The 15754-nt window shown below is 43.0% G+C and overlaps 1 protein-coding gene across 8 annotated transcripts in view; it reads right to left on the reverse strand.

The window, feature by feature from the left end:
* rapgef1b (Rap guanine nucleotide exchange factor (GEF) 1b) overlaps window positions 1–13279 on the reverse strand; it is a 191563-nt gene extending 178284 nt beyond the window's left edge. For 6 of the 8 annotated variants that reach the window (XM_078226333.1, XM_078226332.1, XM_078226331.1 and 3 more), the window contains exon 1: window positions 12960–13279. In XM_078226333.1, the coding sequence (XP_078082459.1) occupies window positions 12960–12984 (25 nt within the window). In that variant the 5' untranslated portion in view covers window positions 12985–13279. The remainder of the gene's footprint in view (window positions 1–12959) is intronic. The other 2 variants (XM_078226328.1, XM_078226327.1) reach the window with 2 other exon arrangements.
* Window positions 13280–15754: the final 2475 nt, after the last annotated feature.

Here is a 15754-nt window from a genome sequence, read left to right on the forward strand (position 1 = left end):
TTTCCTGCTCTTTTTATTTGGTTGAATCCTGTACTGCTAGCCTTAACCTTCACCTAGGCTTCCTGCTTTGAGAGAAAACATTCCCACTGCGCATAACCACCAACCTCAAATTTGCAAAAGCATTTTACATATTTCTGAATTGACAGTCAGTCACAGGAGAATGCTCATTCCAACTCAGCAAGTAAACGTTGCAACATGATCTATTTTTGGCCAATACATACCCATGAATTTAACTCTAACTCTGCCATGGGAATTTTCAAATTGACTGCCAAAGACAGCATGCATCAGTAGTCCTGTTTGTAGGTCCAAGGGAGTAACTTCAAGACCACTGCTTTGGAGAAAGTGGTGAGCTTTGATCATTGTGTGTTTGTTTAAAAGGCACTAGGTAGGGTTCAAATAACAAAGTTAAAACTGCTCTGGGTGTTCCCGAGCTAAGAATGGGAAAAACTATAAATGCACCTTTTCCTAACCATTATTCCATGACTTCCACTGGAAGTACACATGCAAAGTAGGTAATGGAAAGATGAGATTTAACATAGAACAACTACCCAGGTCAGCAACGATGAAAGATGACCTGGTTCTATCCTCTTTCCATTGGGCGGCAGGGTGACATATTGGTTAGCACTGCTGCCTCACAGCGCCAGGGACCCGGGTTCGATTCCCAGCTTGGGTCACTGTCCATGTGGTGTTTGCACATTTTCCCCGTGTCTACATGGGTTTCCTCCGGGTGCTCCAGTTTACTCCCACAGTCTAAAGATGTGCGGGTTAGGTGGATTGGCCATGCTAAACTGCCCCTTAGTGCCAGGAGGACTAGCTAGGGTAAATGCATGGGGTTATGGGGATAGGGCCAGGGTGGGATTGTGATCGGTGCAGACTCGATGGGCCAAATGGCCTCCTTCTGCATTGTAAGATTCTATGATTCTCTATGGTAGGTGCTGTCAGACCTGCTGTGTTTCGAGAGCGCGCGCGCGCACCCAGGTCAGTGGCTTGCTGACCAACCAATCTCTGGGTGAAAAAGCTTTTCCTCAAATCACTTCTACTCCTTTTGCCCATTATTTTTAACCTATGTCCTCGAGTTCTTGATGCACTCTTTGATGGGGAACAGTTTCTCTCAATACCCTGTCCATACCTTTCAGGAACTTTTATATATGTATCAAGTCTTCGCTCAGCCTTCTTTTCGCCAAGGAAAACAGATCAAATCTCCCCAATCTATCCTTATAGCTACAGTTGTTTATCCCTGGAATCATTCTTGTGGACATTACAGCAGGAGTTCCTCAGGGTAGTGTCCTAGGACCAACCATCTTCAACTGTTTCATAACAACATTCTCTCCACTCTAAAATCAAAAGTGGGGATGCTTACACAATGTTCAGCACCATTTGCTACTTCTCAGATACTGAAGGAGTCCTTGCCAATATGCAGCAAGATATAGTCAATATCCAGGCTTGGGCTGATAAGTGGCAAGCAATATTCATGCCATACAAGAGCCAGGCAATGACAATCTCCAACAAGAGAATCTAACAATTTCCCCATGACATTCAAATAGTATTACCATCTTGAATTTCCCACCATTAACATCCTGGAGGTTACAACTGACCAGAAACTGAAGGGCCAGCCATATAAATACTGTGGCTACACGAGAAGGCTGGTAACTCTGCAGAGTGCAACTCAGCTACTGACTTCCCAAAGATCACAAGCAGGATTGTGATGGAATACTCTCCATTTGCCTGGATGAGTAACAGTGTTGATGACAGTGTAGACTATTTAGGACAGAGATGAGGAGACATTTCTTCAACCAAAGAGTGTCAATGTCAGGGGGATTAGCAGGGTAAATACATGTGGTTACAGGGATAGGGCCTGGGTGGGATTGTTGTCCTTCTAGGTGGGAGAGGTCACTAGTTTAAAAGATGTTGTCAAAGGAGCTTTGGTGAGTTGCTGCAGTGCATCTTGTAGATGGTACACGCTGCATCCATTGTGCATCCATGGTGGATGGGGAGTGAATGTTGAATGCACACTGCTTCGTCCTAGATCATGTTGAGCTTCTTGAGCCTTGTTGGAGGTCCACTCATCCAAGCAAATGGTGGTGAGCCTGTGGAATTCATTACCACAGGAAGTAGTTGTTGCCAAAACATTCAATGCATTCAAGAGGCAGCTAGATATAGCACTTAGGGCGAATGGAATCAAAGGTCATGGGGAGAAGGCAGAATTAGGCTATTGAGTTGGATGATAGCCATGATGGTGATGAATGGCAGAGCAGGCACAAAGGGCCAAATGGCCTCTTCCTGCTCCTATCTTCTATGTTTTTAAAATTCTGTGTGTGGAGTTTGTACGCTCTCCCCATGTCTGCATGGGTTTCCTTGGGGTGCTCTGGTTTCCTCCCACAGTCCAAAGGACAAAGAATCATAGAACCCTACAGTGCAGGAGGCCATTCAGCCCCTCGAGTCTGCACCGACAACAATTCCACCCAGGCCCTATCCATGTAACCACATGTATTTACCCTGCTAATCCCCCTGACAATAAGGGTCAATTTAGCATGGCCAATCAACCTCATCTGCATGTCTTTGGACTGTGGGAGGAAACCAGAGCACCTAGAGGAAACTCACGCAGACACGGGGAGAATGTGCAAACTCCACAGTCACGTGAGGCCAGAATTGAACTGAGTCCCTGGCGCTGAGGCAAGTACTAACCACTGTGCCACCGTGCTGCTCATAACCCAATGTGCAGGCTAGGTATAGAGTCTGGATGGGATTGTTGTTGGTGCAGGCTCGCTTGGCTGAATGGCCTCCTTTGATAAATTTGCCTTTGAAGCCTTGAAAAATCCCTCCAAAAATGGGGGTGGACAAATATGCCAAATATAAAAGTGAGCTTTCAGCGTGGGTGGTCGACATTTTTTGACATTGGTATGCTGGGTCTGTTCTGTGTAGGCGTATCGTAAACCACAGCACATCCTCACAACACAACCCATCTTGCCTGCTTGATCCCTTGCACCCACTTAGAACGCACCCAAGTAAAACATCCATTTGTGGATTCAAAAAATTGAGGCCAACTATTAATGTGAAATATAGAATGTTGTGGCTGAAAAAAGTGGGGTGGGGACTGACTTGTATCCGAAGTGTTTGCAAAAACATTTGGTCAAAAACATGGGCCATCATACATGCTGGGTTAACATACACACCATGAGCTAAACTGTACACTAATCCCGGCCAGTTTGACTCCCATTTTCTATATCAAGATGCATCAAAATTAAGTCCAATGCTTGAACAGTTCTTTTCCTTTTTACAAGCACATTTAAGATGGAGGGTAGAAACTAAATACTGCTTCAGAATTAGCTACAAGGCTGAACAATTAAAAGTTTTGCAAGCTAGGCATGTCATTATCCAACGCCCGAGGGAGTATTTTCTGTGCTTCATGACATCCTTCTCACAAATCAGCTGAACTCGTGATTGCGACAGTAGTGACAAGCAGTCTAAAGACAAAAACCACTGAGAAGCTCAACACCTCCTACAGTGTTACACATCTTTAATTATATTTTCAATTAATCGCTTTAGAAATGATCTAATTCACACTGGGCTTTGAATCTGTAGACAGCATCTCAAGAGCTATCATCACAAGTGAGAAGGGAGTGGGTGTCAACAGGCAATAGCAGCTACTCCAACCATGATCTGGGCTTCACGCGACATCCCACCAGCTTGGAAGTACAGTAAATTAATATGCGGGAGGGGCAGGGTGGTTTGCAGAAGCAAAAGACCTAGCTGACATTTCCTTGCTTTTATTATCGATTGTCAAAGCAAAAGCTAAATACAGAAGATGGTTGACTTTTGAAATAAAAAGGAAAATGCTAGAAATATGAATCAGGTCAGTAAGCACCTGCAGAGAGAAAGCCTCAATGTTTCAGATCAACGACTATTCATTGCATTAAAAGCAACTGGCCCACATGCTTCCATTTCTCACAACTGAGAACGTACTGATGTGTGGCACAAGGACTTCTTTTTAAAGTTAACACTGAGCAATTACCATGTGGCATTCTTAACCATTCGTAATGTGGTAAGAGAGCAAATTAAGCAAATACCAGAGACAAGGATATACTTATATACAAGATACACCAGCAACAGAAAACAATGGCAGTGAGGTAGGGGAGAAACAGGTTGAGGGAAGGGAAGAAGAGATAAGAGCCTAAAAAGAGGTGCAAAAGTAAAAAAGAGAGGTGTAAGGAAGAAGTTACAACTATCAAACCATTTGAGCAACGCAAGTTTATGCTGCATTTTTGGAGTTGAGTAATTCACAAAACATTATCCCCACATCCAGATTGCACACAATAAAGTGCTGTGAAACAGGCATTACTTCAGCGTCACGTCAGAAAGCAGATTAAATTACAGCCCTGCAGCTACACATCAAACACATTCAACTTAACATTTTAATATCAACCTGGAACAACTGAAAAAAAAAGTCAGCAGGACTTCTAACAAGAAATTTGTGATTTTGTTGAAAACTCCAATATTGCATTAAACAGTGAGACATTTCCCATTAGCTCTTGCTAGTGTTAAAAACTGCATTAGAATCTGGGCCAGAATGGCAGTCGCGTGGCTTTAGCAAAGGACATTTGAACAGCAAGATGGTGAGAAATTAGGATGCAGATGACATTCTGAAACACGAAGTGCAGATTGGGAAGTTTGGAAAGTTCAATAAAGCGGAAATTCTGAGTTACAGAAGGAAGTGGAAATTCTGACCGCTATAAAGGAAATGAATAAGTCATGAAGATTTTCAGAACCAAGGTAAAGTTTAGCTGGAAAGTGACAGGAACAGAAACAATCGTGGCTTTGATAACTTGAATTATTCAGCTGACTGTTAACTAAAGAGGATCAAACACCAAAACAAGGAAGGAATCTGAGCATCAACATTTACATTGTGAAGTAGTAGTAGGACTTGAGCCATTGCTGAAAAGGAATGTTATTGGGTCAATTGCAATAGCAATACAGCGATTCTATGCTTTGCAGTGATTCCCAGGTTTGAACAGACTTCAATGACAGCAATTTGTGATCTTGTGGTGAGATAGAAAATATTGTATACTTGCCCAGAGAAGATTAGGTATCAGTCATCTTTACAATAAAGGAACACAGTTACTCAAAGTAACATTGATTTGGGATGCAGGCTTTTGGCAACTATCCAATTGTAAATGATCAATGGCAAAATGAAATTAAAATCTACGCAAGTGTAGCATGATTCCCCAAGCACATACTGAACAATTTCTAAACAAAGGTAAGAATGCCAACTGGGTCTCCACATAAATTAATGTGCCACTGCAGAACTTTCTGACCAATCTGAATTCTCAGAGTGCTCACTGTGCAACTTACACAGGTCAGTCAGTATCGTTAGTCATATGACCTCATCAGTGACAGATATTTTGTTCGTGTGCCTCACCCACCACAACCCAAAAGCTTCAAGTGCACCAAGAAAACAGGAATGGAAATGCAAGGGTCAAATAGTTCCAGAAGGACAGGATGTTAATGTCTGGGTGAAGCTTCTACAAATACATCCACGACAAATAATCTAGTTGTAAAATAGGTTGATTCTTTGACAGCCTGCTAGCATGCCTTTACAGCTGGTTCCATTGTAATATTTCAGTCAGTTGCCAGAATTCCCTTTTTCTCCCAATCTGGCATTTGCACGGAAGCAGTGATATTGCTCAGCATCCCTTCACACATTTCTTAACCAGGAACCAGTTTCTGCAGTACAACTAAAGCACAAGATAAATTTCAAATCAAAGATTGCATTCCCACCTTAAATTAACCCTGAACCTAAAGAACAAAACAAGTCTAACAAAAAGATTCAACTACTATTTGTAAAAAAGCTTAATTTCATGGCCCTAATAGGTGATTATTCCATGAAATTACTGTGCAATATAATTTCATTAATAAGTCATTATAGCTATTACTTAGGCTAAAAATCTTTCAACTACTAAGAATGCAACAAAGCACAAACACAAAATTTTAGAAAGACATATCCACGAAAATGCACAAAGTGCCTCAACCTGCACAATGAAGTGAGAAAAGATAGGGGCAAAATTAGGGCAGTGGGATTAATGTAGGGTTGCTCCAACAAAAAGCAGAGACAGACACAATGGGTTAAGTGACCTTCATAGCGAGAGGATTCGAGTCCAGGAGCAGGGATGTCTTGAAGCAATTGTACAGGACTTTGGTGAGGCCACACCTGGAATATTGAGAGCAGTTTTGGTGTCGTTACTGAGGAAGCATGTTCTTGCTCTAGAGGAAGTGCAGAGAAGGCTTACCAGACTGATTCCTGGGATGGCAGGACTGACGTATAACGAGAGGTTGAGTTGGTTAGGATTTTGTTCGCTGGAGTTCAGAAGAGTGAGGGGGGATCTCATAGGAACCTATAAAATTTTAACAGGACTAGACAGGGTAAGCTGCAAGAAGGATGTTCCAGATGCTGGGATGTCCAGAACCAGGGGTCACAGTCTGAGGATACAGCATTTAGGACAGATGAGGAGAAATGTCTTCACCCAGAGACAGGTCAGCCCGTGGAGTTCGCTAAAGTAATTGAGGCCAAAACATTGTATGCTTTCAAGAAGCAGTTAGATATAGAACTTGGGGCGAAGGAGATCAAAAGGATATGGGGGGGGGGGGGCAGGATCAGGCTATTGAGTTGCATGATCAGCCACGATCATAATGAATGGTGGAGCACGCTCAAAGGGCCGAATGGTTCCTTCTGCTCCTATTTTGTAAGCCTCTATGAATTTGTTTCCCAGGCGGGTAGCTTGTGTGAGAGGCATGACGGCAAGCATATAATAATCTCCACACAGTCCACTGGGAAACTCTATCAGGTTCCACACAAATAAGGAATGCACAGCTGCAGACTGCTGGTAGATAAGTAGGAGTTTAAATTTTATTCAAATTTGTCAATATTAGAATTTTATCAATTAAAGCAATCATTCAGTTAACTTGGAACATATTGTGAATATACTATAAAAATTCAAAGGCGAAGGAGCTGTGCTGCAGTACAAAAATCTGCAATATAGACCCAAACATCTGTCATCCAATTTTTGCAGAACCAAGGAATGGATAGTTGTAATGGACGACAATCAACTGGGGACAGTTTTTAAAGCTTTTCTGCTGCATGTTTTCAAAACACATCGAAAGCAAAATTGCAGTAGTTTGAAATTTTTCAATGTTCTTGTCACTAGTCTGACATAACCATACTGACTTGGAAATATATCACCATCCCTTCATCACTGCTGGGTCTTAATCCTGGAACTTGCTTCCTAACAGCACTACAGGTGTAGAATCATAGAAACCCTAGTGCAGAAAGAGGTCATCTGGCCCATCGAGTCTGCACCGACCACAATCCCACCCAGGCCCAACCCCCTTATCCCTACACATTTACCAGCTAACCCCTCTAACCTCCGCAGCTCAGGACACTATGGGGAAATTTTAGCATGGCCAATCAACCTAACCCGCACATCTTTAGACTGTGGGAGGAAACCAGAGCACCCGGAGGAAACCCATGCAGACACAGGAAGAATGTGCAAACTCCACACAGACAGTGACGAGTGTACTTACACCTCATAGGCTGCAGCCGCTCAAGGTGACAGCTAACAAACACATTCACAACAGCAATTAGGGATGGGCAATAAACGCTGATCTTGACAGCAAATAACGATGAACAAATAATAAAGAAACACTTTGCCTCTCCCCCGAGGTCCTAGCTGTCAGATTCTAAAAAGTGGTACAATTTATGGGTTGGATGATGCATTTCCAGAAGAAACTAACACAATTTCACAGACCATTCATTAGTTTTAATAATCTTTTATAAATTGAATAAACAACTAACAACTGATGCCTGCAAACCCACCTTGATATAGAGAAGCCTCCAGCAAAGAAGTACACTTGAAAGCTCAAGCAAACCTAGTTTGCAATAAAATATTCTGCTCAGATCAGATCTGAATTACGATCAATAATGAATTATACTTTCCAAGATTATGGACATGTTTAGGCATTGCTTTAAGAGGAAATTGGCTAAGGCAATAGCCAGGGCATAATGCCACCTTGTTAATTGCCAATAAAAATTCTTACAGCAAAGGTGGTGGTCCTTCAAACCATAATGTCTGTTCCCATTCTTTAATGCAGCGAACCAAAACTAATCGCACTGCCCTGCATGCTTCCCATAATGTGGTATCTCTCTCTGCTGAAACACTATATACAATTTCTCCTCAAAAATGTTTGGTGGCTAACACTGCTGCCTCAAATGCCAGGGACCTGGGTCCAACTCTGACATTGGATGACTGTGTGTGCAAGCTCTTCCCGTATCTGTGTGGGTTTCCTCCGGGTGCATCGGTTACCTCCCACAGTCCGAAGATATGTATGTTAGGTGGATTAGCCATGGTAAGCGCACAGGGTTATGGGGATGGCCGGCAGGATGGGTCTGGGTAAGATGCTCTGTTGGAGAGTCTATGCAGACCCAATGGGCTGAAGGATTATATGATTCAAAAGGTGCAATCATTCTTGTCTCAACCACTCCCTTTGGAAAATAATTATTTGTTTGAAAGTGATGAACCATTGCAACAATCTTTCGCAACCAGTGGAAATATTTTTTCCTTATTCATTATAAAGACTTATATTAAAGGTCCTCTTCACATTCTCTGCGTCAATGGAAAAGAAACCAGAATCACAAATCTCCAGCCAACTTTCCCATCCTAAGCATCATCGTGGTGAACCTATGCTTTGTGTTCTACATAGATTCATAGAGTTTTACAGCATGGAAACAGGCCCTTCGGCCCAACTTGTTCATGCCACCCTTTTTTTAAACCCCTAAACTAATCCCAATTGCCCGCATTTGGCCCATATCCCTCTATACCTATGTAACTATCTAAATGCTTTTTAAAGGATAAAATTGTACCTGCCTCTACTACTACCTCTGGCAGTTTGTTCCAGACACTCACCACCCTCTGAAAAAAAATTGCCCCTCTGGACACTTTTGTATTTCTCCCCTCTCACCTTAAACCTATCTCCTCTAGTTTTAGACTCCCCTACCTTTGGGAAAAGATATTGACTATCTACCTTGTCTATGCCCCTCATTATTTTATAGACCTCTATAAGGTCACCCCTCAGCCCCCTACGCTCCAGAGAAAAAAGTCCCAGTCTATTCAGCCTCTCCTTATAACTCAATCCATCAAGTCCCGGTACATGGCATTAACCTCCTTTTTGTAACAGACTAAACAAAAATGCACACAGTAATTTAATTGCACATGTTTATCGATTGAATAGTTGTATCTATCTGCTCCATTTTAATTCATGCATACTTCCAGTTCTTGTTTACATCCCAGATTCTGGATAAATGGGGGATTATACATTAAAATGCATTTTCCATCCACCTGCCCATTCTGCCAAGTGAAGTCTTCTTGCAGTATTTCATTATGTTCACTCCTTCCCAAACCCTGTACCCAAATTTCTAGATCACAATTCCCAAGCCTAAATCATTTCCAAATACTAAAATCAAGAAATATCATCCAGCATTGGCTCCATGGGCATGTAACTTTCCATCCTTCTCCATTTCTAACGGCATACAACAATTATCCTAACTAAGTTTGCCAGCCAACTTTCTATCCATGCTGATACATTGCCTTTCAAACCACATGCCTGACTTCAAAAAGTTAGCAGCCAATATAGTCCATGACTATTCTACAACCGCTGCAGACAGTTGATTATTTTTTAAGTCTACTAATTCTGGAGCCAAATTCAATGCCTCTTTCTTTTATCTCTCCACACTTAACACCTACCTTCACCCCACAAAAAAAAAGCAAAAATAAAAAAAAAAGCTCCATCTTAAATCGCTGCCTTTGTGCTTGGATAAATCTTATTTCCAGTTGGGGTGTGTCATCTATTTAAGACTGCAATGCACAACTTTACGACAAGATGAGAAAGAAAATAAATCAATGCATTGCACTAAACAAATTCAAGCAGACAGAAGACCGCAGCTTCTGTTCGTTTATAGGATTTGAACACAGGACGCAGCAAACCCAGAAAAGCAAAATACACCAACCCTTCCTGAAAACTAGAAAGCCGAAACATTCTCATACAAAGTAAAAAAAATCTCAAGTATACAGTCAAATTAGAGATTCAGACCACCAAAACTATAGAAAGACTGTTTTCACTTTTAGGAAGATGGAAAATGAAGTCCATATCATTCACCTACCCCTTCACCAATATAAAACAACATCGTCATGGATTGCAATCAGTTCTACATTCCATTATAAATCAGCATTGAGACATGGTCCTTTTTTTAAAAAAAAAGCTGTTACATTCATTTTGAATGGAATCATTTTGACAGTATGGAAATGGGTTGGCCACACTATCTTCAGTAGACATAGCAACTGCATTTTCCAAACCACTTAATTATAGCAGCTTTCAATTTAACTTGAATGATTATGTAAAAACATATGCCTGACCTGAACTATCTGCTTCTGGAACATTTCAAATACACTGCACTACTGAAGATCAAAACAATCACAGAATTGCTCAGCACGCACAGCATTATTTAAAACATAGCTTAACAGTATTAGACATGGAACATGCAATTGCTTAATCTTCTACTCACCCACCCAAAAAGAGAAAACCATTCTACTGATGCATATCTTGATATTGCCCTACTTATCATGTAACCACTTAACACAGCCTTTCATTCAAAACTCATTCACAGCATATACTACATATGAACATATAAATTAAGAGCATGAATAGGCCATTCAGTCCTCCGAGCCTATTCCACCATTCAATAAAATCATGGCTGATCTGACTGTGCCCTCAACTGCGCAATCCACTTACCTCCAGTACCCTTAGACTCCGTTGTTGGTCAAGAATCTATCTACCACTATCTTAAAAATATTCAATGAGCCTGTCTCCATTGCTCTTTAGGAAGGGGTGTTTCAAAGACTCACGACTCACAGAATATTTCCTCTCATCGCTGTCTTAAATGGGAGACCACTTATTTTTAAACTGTGTCCCCTAGTCTCTCCCACAAGGGAAACATCCTTTTCAGCATCCAACCTGTCAATTTCCCTCAGGATCTTGTATATTTTAATAAGATCAACTCTCATTCTTCGAAACTTCAATTGATGTAGGCCCAGCTGGTTCAGCCTTTCCTCAAAAGATAATCCCTCCCTCCCCCAACACTCAGACATGATGTATTCAGACTCCAAATTTAGATTACAAATGCAGATAAGAATTCACTCCATTGATAACATCAGTCTCCACCCCACTAACAGCCTAATTCACTCTTTCTACCCCACAAATAAATACAGCTAATTTTGAACATATTTTCTGCTGACATGAATTTGTAAGAAGCAAAGAAAATGACAGTTGCCAATGTCCCCCTTTTGTTCTGCATCATCCTTATATGATTTATGATTCAACTACGTGAAGAATTCAATGACATATCCGGTGCCGTCACTAACATTAGCTATTTCCACCTTGATAATATTGCCCAACTCCACACCCATCTCAGCTTCTCTGCTGCTGAAACCATCATCCATACCTTTGTTACCTCTGGATAAAACTATTCCAGTACACCTGGTCAAACTCCCACATTCTGTCCTCCATAACACAGTGACATCTAAAACTCTGCTACTTATGTCCTTATTTGCATCAAGTCTCATTCACCTATTACTCCTTGTACTTGCTGACCTACACTTGCTCCTGGCAACATCTCTATTACAAAATTCTCATTCTTGTTTCCAAGTGTCTCCAAAACCTCGCTCCTCACCATCTCAAGCCTCCCCCAACCTTGCAATTCTCTGAGATCTGTGCTTCTCCAATTCTGGGCTTTTAAGCATCCACAACTTTACATCACACAACCATCATTGCCATGAGTTCAGCTGCCAAGGCCCTAAGTTTTAGAAATCCCTCCCCAAACCTCACCGCCACTCATTCCTCCTTTAAAATGCTCCTTGAAATTTAGCTCCAGCCAAGCTTTAGGTCATCTGCTCTAACATCTCACGTGGCTCAGTGCTAAATTGTGTTTGCTAATACTCCTGTCAAGCGCCATGGATCATTTTATTACATCAAAGGCACTTTATAAATAAATTGTTGTTGACACAGGGGTCACTAACCTCACTGAAATCAGAGGTCACTGAACCCGCTACCCACACAGCTGAGCTTCAAATAGCTACAAGGTAGTGGATCAACAGCAGAGAATGGGAGTACATCCATAATGTGGAGATGCCGGCGCTGGACTCGGGTAAACACAGTAAGGAGTCTAACAACACCAGGTTAAAGTCCAACAGGTTTATTTGGTAGCAAACGCCACTAGCTAGTGGCGTTTGCTACCAAACCTGTAGTATAAACAGTGTAAGGTCGACAAAGACCTCAGGAGGAAAGTTTGGACCCAGTTCCCCATACAGCAGATTCCTAACCTCGGCAGTATGGCCTGCAAGGGTGGCAAAAGCAACCCACAAGAGAGAGCTTGGGGAGGGCGTCCACACCCACCCACCTCCCCTGCTCTCCGGCGTCTCCTGGCGGGGGGCGTGAAAAAAAAAGTGATGAAGGCAAGAGTCCAGAAGCAAATGCAAACTGAGAGTGGGTCTGAAACCTCCTCAGAGCCACTTTAAAATTAACGATCCCTTCCCGTTCGCTACCATCCAGTGCCCCCCCCCCACCACACCCCCAATCCATGCGGAACATCCTTTTTAAGAATTTACAGAAACAAATAAGAGAGCGGGGAATACGGCCCATTGCATTTTCCAGCTCGGAAACAATGACAAGAGTTTAAACAGCTAAATAAATAACTGACTGGAATGCAGTCAGCACCGGAGAGAATCGCAAGCCGCCTCGCCGCGGCCTACTGGCGCTCAGAAGCCTCGGATTTGCCAGCGGGGAGGCGGGCAGCCGAGGCTCTGGTGGGCGGCTTCGTGACCTTCCCCCCCCCCCCCCAAAATACACGATTGGCCCACCTTGTTTCTCCAGCTTCCCGGACATTTCCTGACGCCGGCCCGCCGCTTCTCTTCTCCTTTCCCCCACCCCCTTGATGAGGAGAAAATGCCGCTCACTCGGTCCCCATGGTGTTTTCCTACCGCCACCCTACCGGACTCGGTCGTTATTTCTCCCCCCACCCCTCCCCAGCCCCCGGGCAGCGTCTCTCTCTCTCTCTCTCGCTGAGGGTCACTCACTGACTGACTCTCTCTCAGTGCGGCCTCGGGAGGAGGGGACCCGCAGCGAAGGAGGAGCTGTCCCCTGCCCCAGCCGCCCCAAACTCGCCACTTCAGCCGGGCGCAGCGCCACCTCCCGGCCGGAGGATCACATCACTGGAGTGTTCCCCCCCCACCACCCCGTCCCTGCCATTCAGCCAAGCGCAGCGCTACCTCCCGGCCGGAGGATCACATCACTGGAGTGTTCCCCCCACCACCCCGTCCCTGCCCTTCAGCCAAGCGCAGCGCCACCTCCTGGCCGGAGGATCACATCACTGGAAGAATTCTGTTTTTGTCCTTCAGCCAAACGCAGCGCCACCTCCCCGCCTAATCAACCTAACCCATACATCTTTGGACTGTGGGAGGAAACCGGAGCACCCGGAGAAAACCCACACAGACACAGGGAGAACGTGCAAACTCCTCACACACACACTGACCTGAGGCCGGAATTCAACCTGGGATTCTGGTGCTATGAGGCAGCAGTGCTAACCACTGTGCCACCAGTATACAAAAGTATACAAGTACACACAAGATGCTTCCTCATCTCCCTCTGCTCTGCAATTAGGGATGGGCCTGCCAGTGATGTCCACATGCATGATTTTTTTTAAACTGCCAAGCTTTAGAAACCCTTCCCTAAACCTTACAGCCTCTCTTAAAATATTCCTTCAAAAGGGGACCAACTTTCAGAGAAAATTAAGGGACACTCTGGCGTGGGGCCTATTAGAATGTGGGAGGAGGGGGTTTGCTGCCAGAGCCACGAGGGCAGGGGGGGTGGGGTGTAATGCCAGAGCTGTGAGAGTGGGGGGGGGGGGGGTGTTACTGTAAGAGCTGTGTGAGAGGGTACTGTGCAAGATTTAAGGGTCCAAATCACAGGAAAAACAGCATCTCCCAGCTCCATGCAACCCAGCATAGTGGGCTCAATTATAATCAATCCGTTGAAATTAGGGACATTTGGTCACCTTGCTTAAAATCTAGCTGAGATCAAGCTTTTGTCAAGTATCTTGTGTGACTCGGTGTCGAATTTTGTTTGCTAATTGTCCATTGAACATCTTGTTACATCCATTAAATGCTGAAAATACTCTGCAGATCTGTCAGCACCTGTGGAGAGCGATACAACTATATCTTCTTTCAGCTTCTTATTTTTACTTGGGGTCACCTCAATATTGGTTGATGACTCTTCTCCATCTCTTCCTGTCAACACCTATTCCTCTTCCAATGCCACCTATTTAAGTTTCTCACCGTCTCTCATCTTTTCATCTTATCTTAGGCCTTCTCTATCTCCTTCTTCCTGTCAGGCCCATCTCCATCACTCACATCACCACGTGCCCCCTCTCTCCACCATGGATGATCAATGGGTAAATAATGTGCAAATGTGGCAATTTCAAGAAACACACAGGGAGGTAAGATGCTGCTTTTGAGAAGTTAACAATGCATAGAGCAAATCATCCAGCTACTTGTGACAATTCAAAATTCCTGGGGTTTCTCTCCTTCATCACAAGTTGCTGGCCTACTTGCCCATTAACAACAGCTTGTGTCATTCAGACACTCCTATTTTTCCAGCAAATTCCGACCCAGTGACTCAAAGGGGACCTTTCACCTGAACAAAGGGTTAAAAAGTAGCAAATACAAGTCGAATAATACTCACAAAACATTTAGGAAGAAATCAGCTCATCCAAAATGATGAGATATTCTCAAATCAAACTGAACAAATATATCAATACAAAACTTACAAGGTTTTGATAATTAAAACCCAGTAAATGAAACCCATTAAAAAAGTTACCAGTACCTAGACACTTGTGCCTGTTGACTCCACTGTAGTGTTTATCCAAATCCTGTGCAGGTATAGCACTGGTAAGAGACTAATATTCGCTCAGCGACATTGAGCAGGACACACATGTTCTCCTGCTGGCTCTATACCCTTCTCCAGGCTATTTATTCAGAGTCGCAGATGTAGTGAGATGGCATCCAGATTCCTGTTAAATGTTAATCGGAAAGTAAACAAAGTGTTGACAGGAAAGTTAAGTTACATTAGAATTAAAATGAAAGTTAAATAATTCCCAAATAGGAACTGGACCGGTGGGAGATTTTTCGAGTACCTTTTTAATTGAGAAACCATTCCAAAAGACCAAAGTCAAAAATTCAGATACCTGTAAATTTTTGAAGAGAAGACAGGATGAATCAACACTCTGCTTGAAGTTTAAAAACCTCAATGTTGAACAGTGGGAAATATTGAGGGAAGTTAAAAATTACAGATATTGAGATCCTGGGGAAGATTTATTTATTATTCATTCTTGGGATCAGAGCATCATTGACACAACCATCATTTATCCCCCATCTCAACAGCCCTTGAGCAACATCTGAGTGGCTTGCCAGGCTATTTCAGAGGTTAGTTAAGAGTTAATCGCATCACGATTGGCCTGGAGGTCAGGCTAGGTAAGGATCCCTGAAGAACATCATTGAAGCAGATGAGTTTTAAAAATTATTATTAATGAGACTTGGCATTTTTTTCCAGATTAGTTATTAGTTAAATTTAAATTCCTCCTGTGGTGCTAGTGGGATCT

The sequence above is a fragment of the Mustelus asterias genome, chromosome 13 (assembly GCF_964213995.1).
Source record: "Mustelus asterias chromosome 13, sMusAst1.hap1.1, whole genome shotgun sequence".
In the NCBI taxonomy this organism is placed as follows: Eukaryota; Metazoa; Chordata; class Chondrichthyes; order Carcharhiniformes; family Triakidae; genus Mustelus; species Mustelus asterias.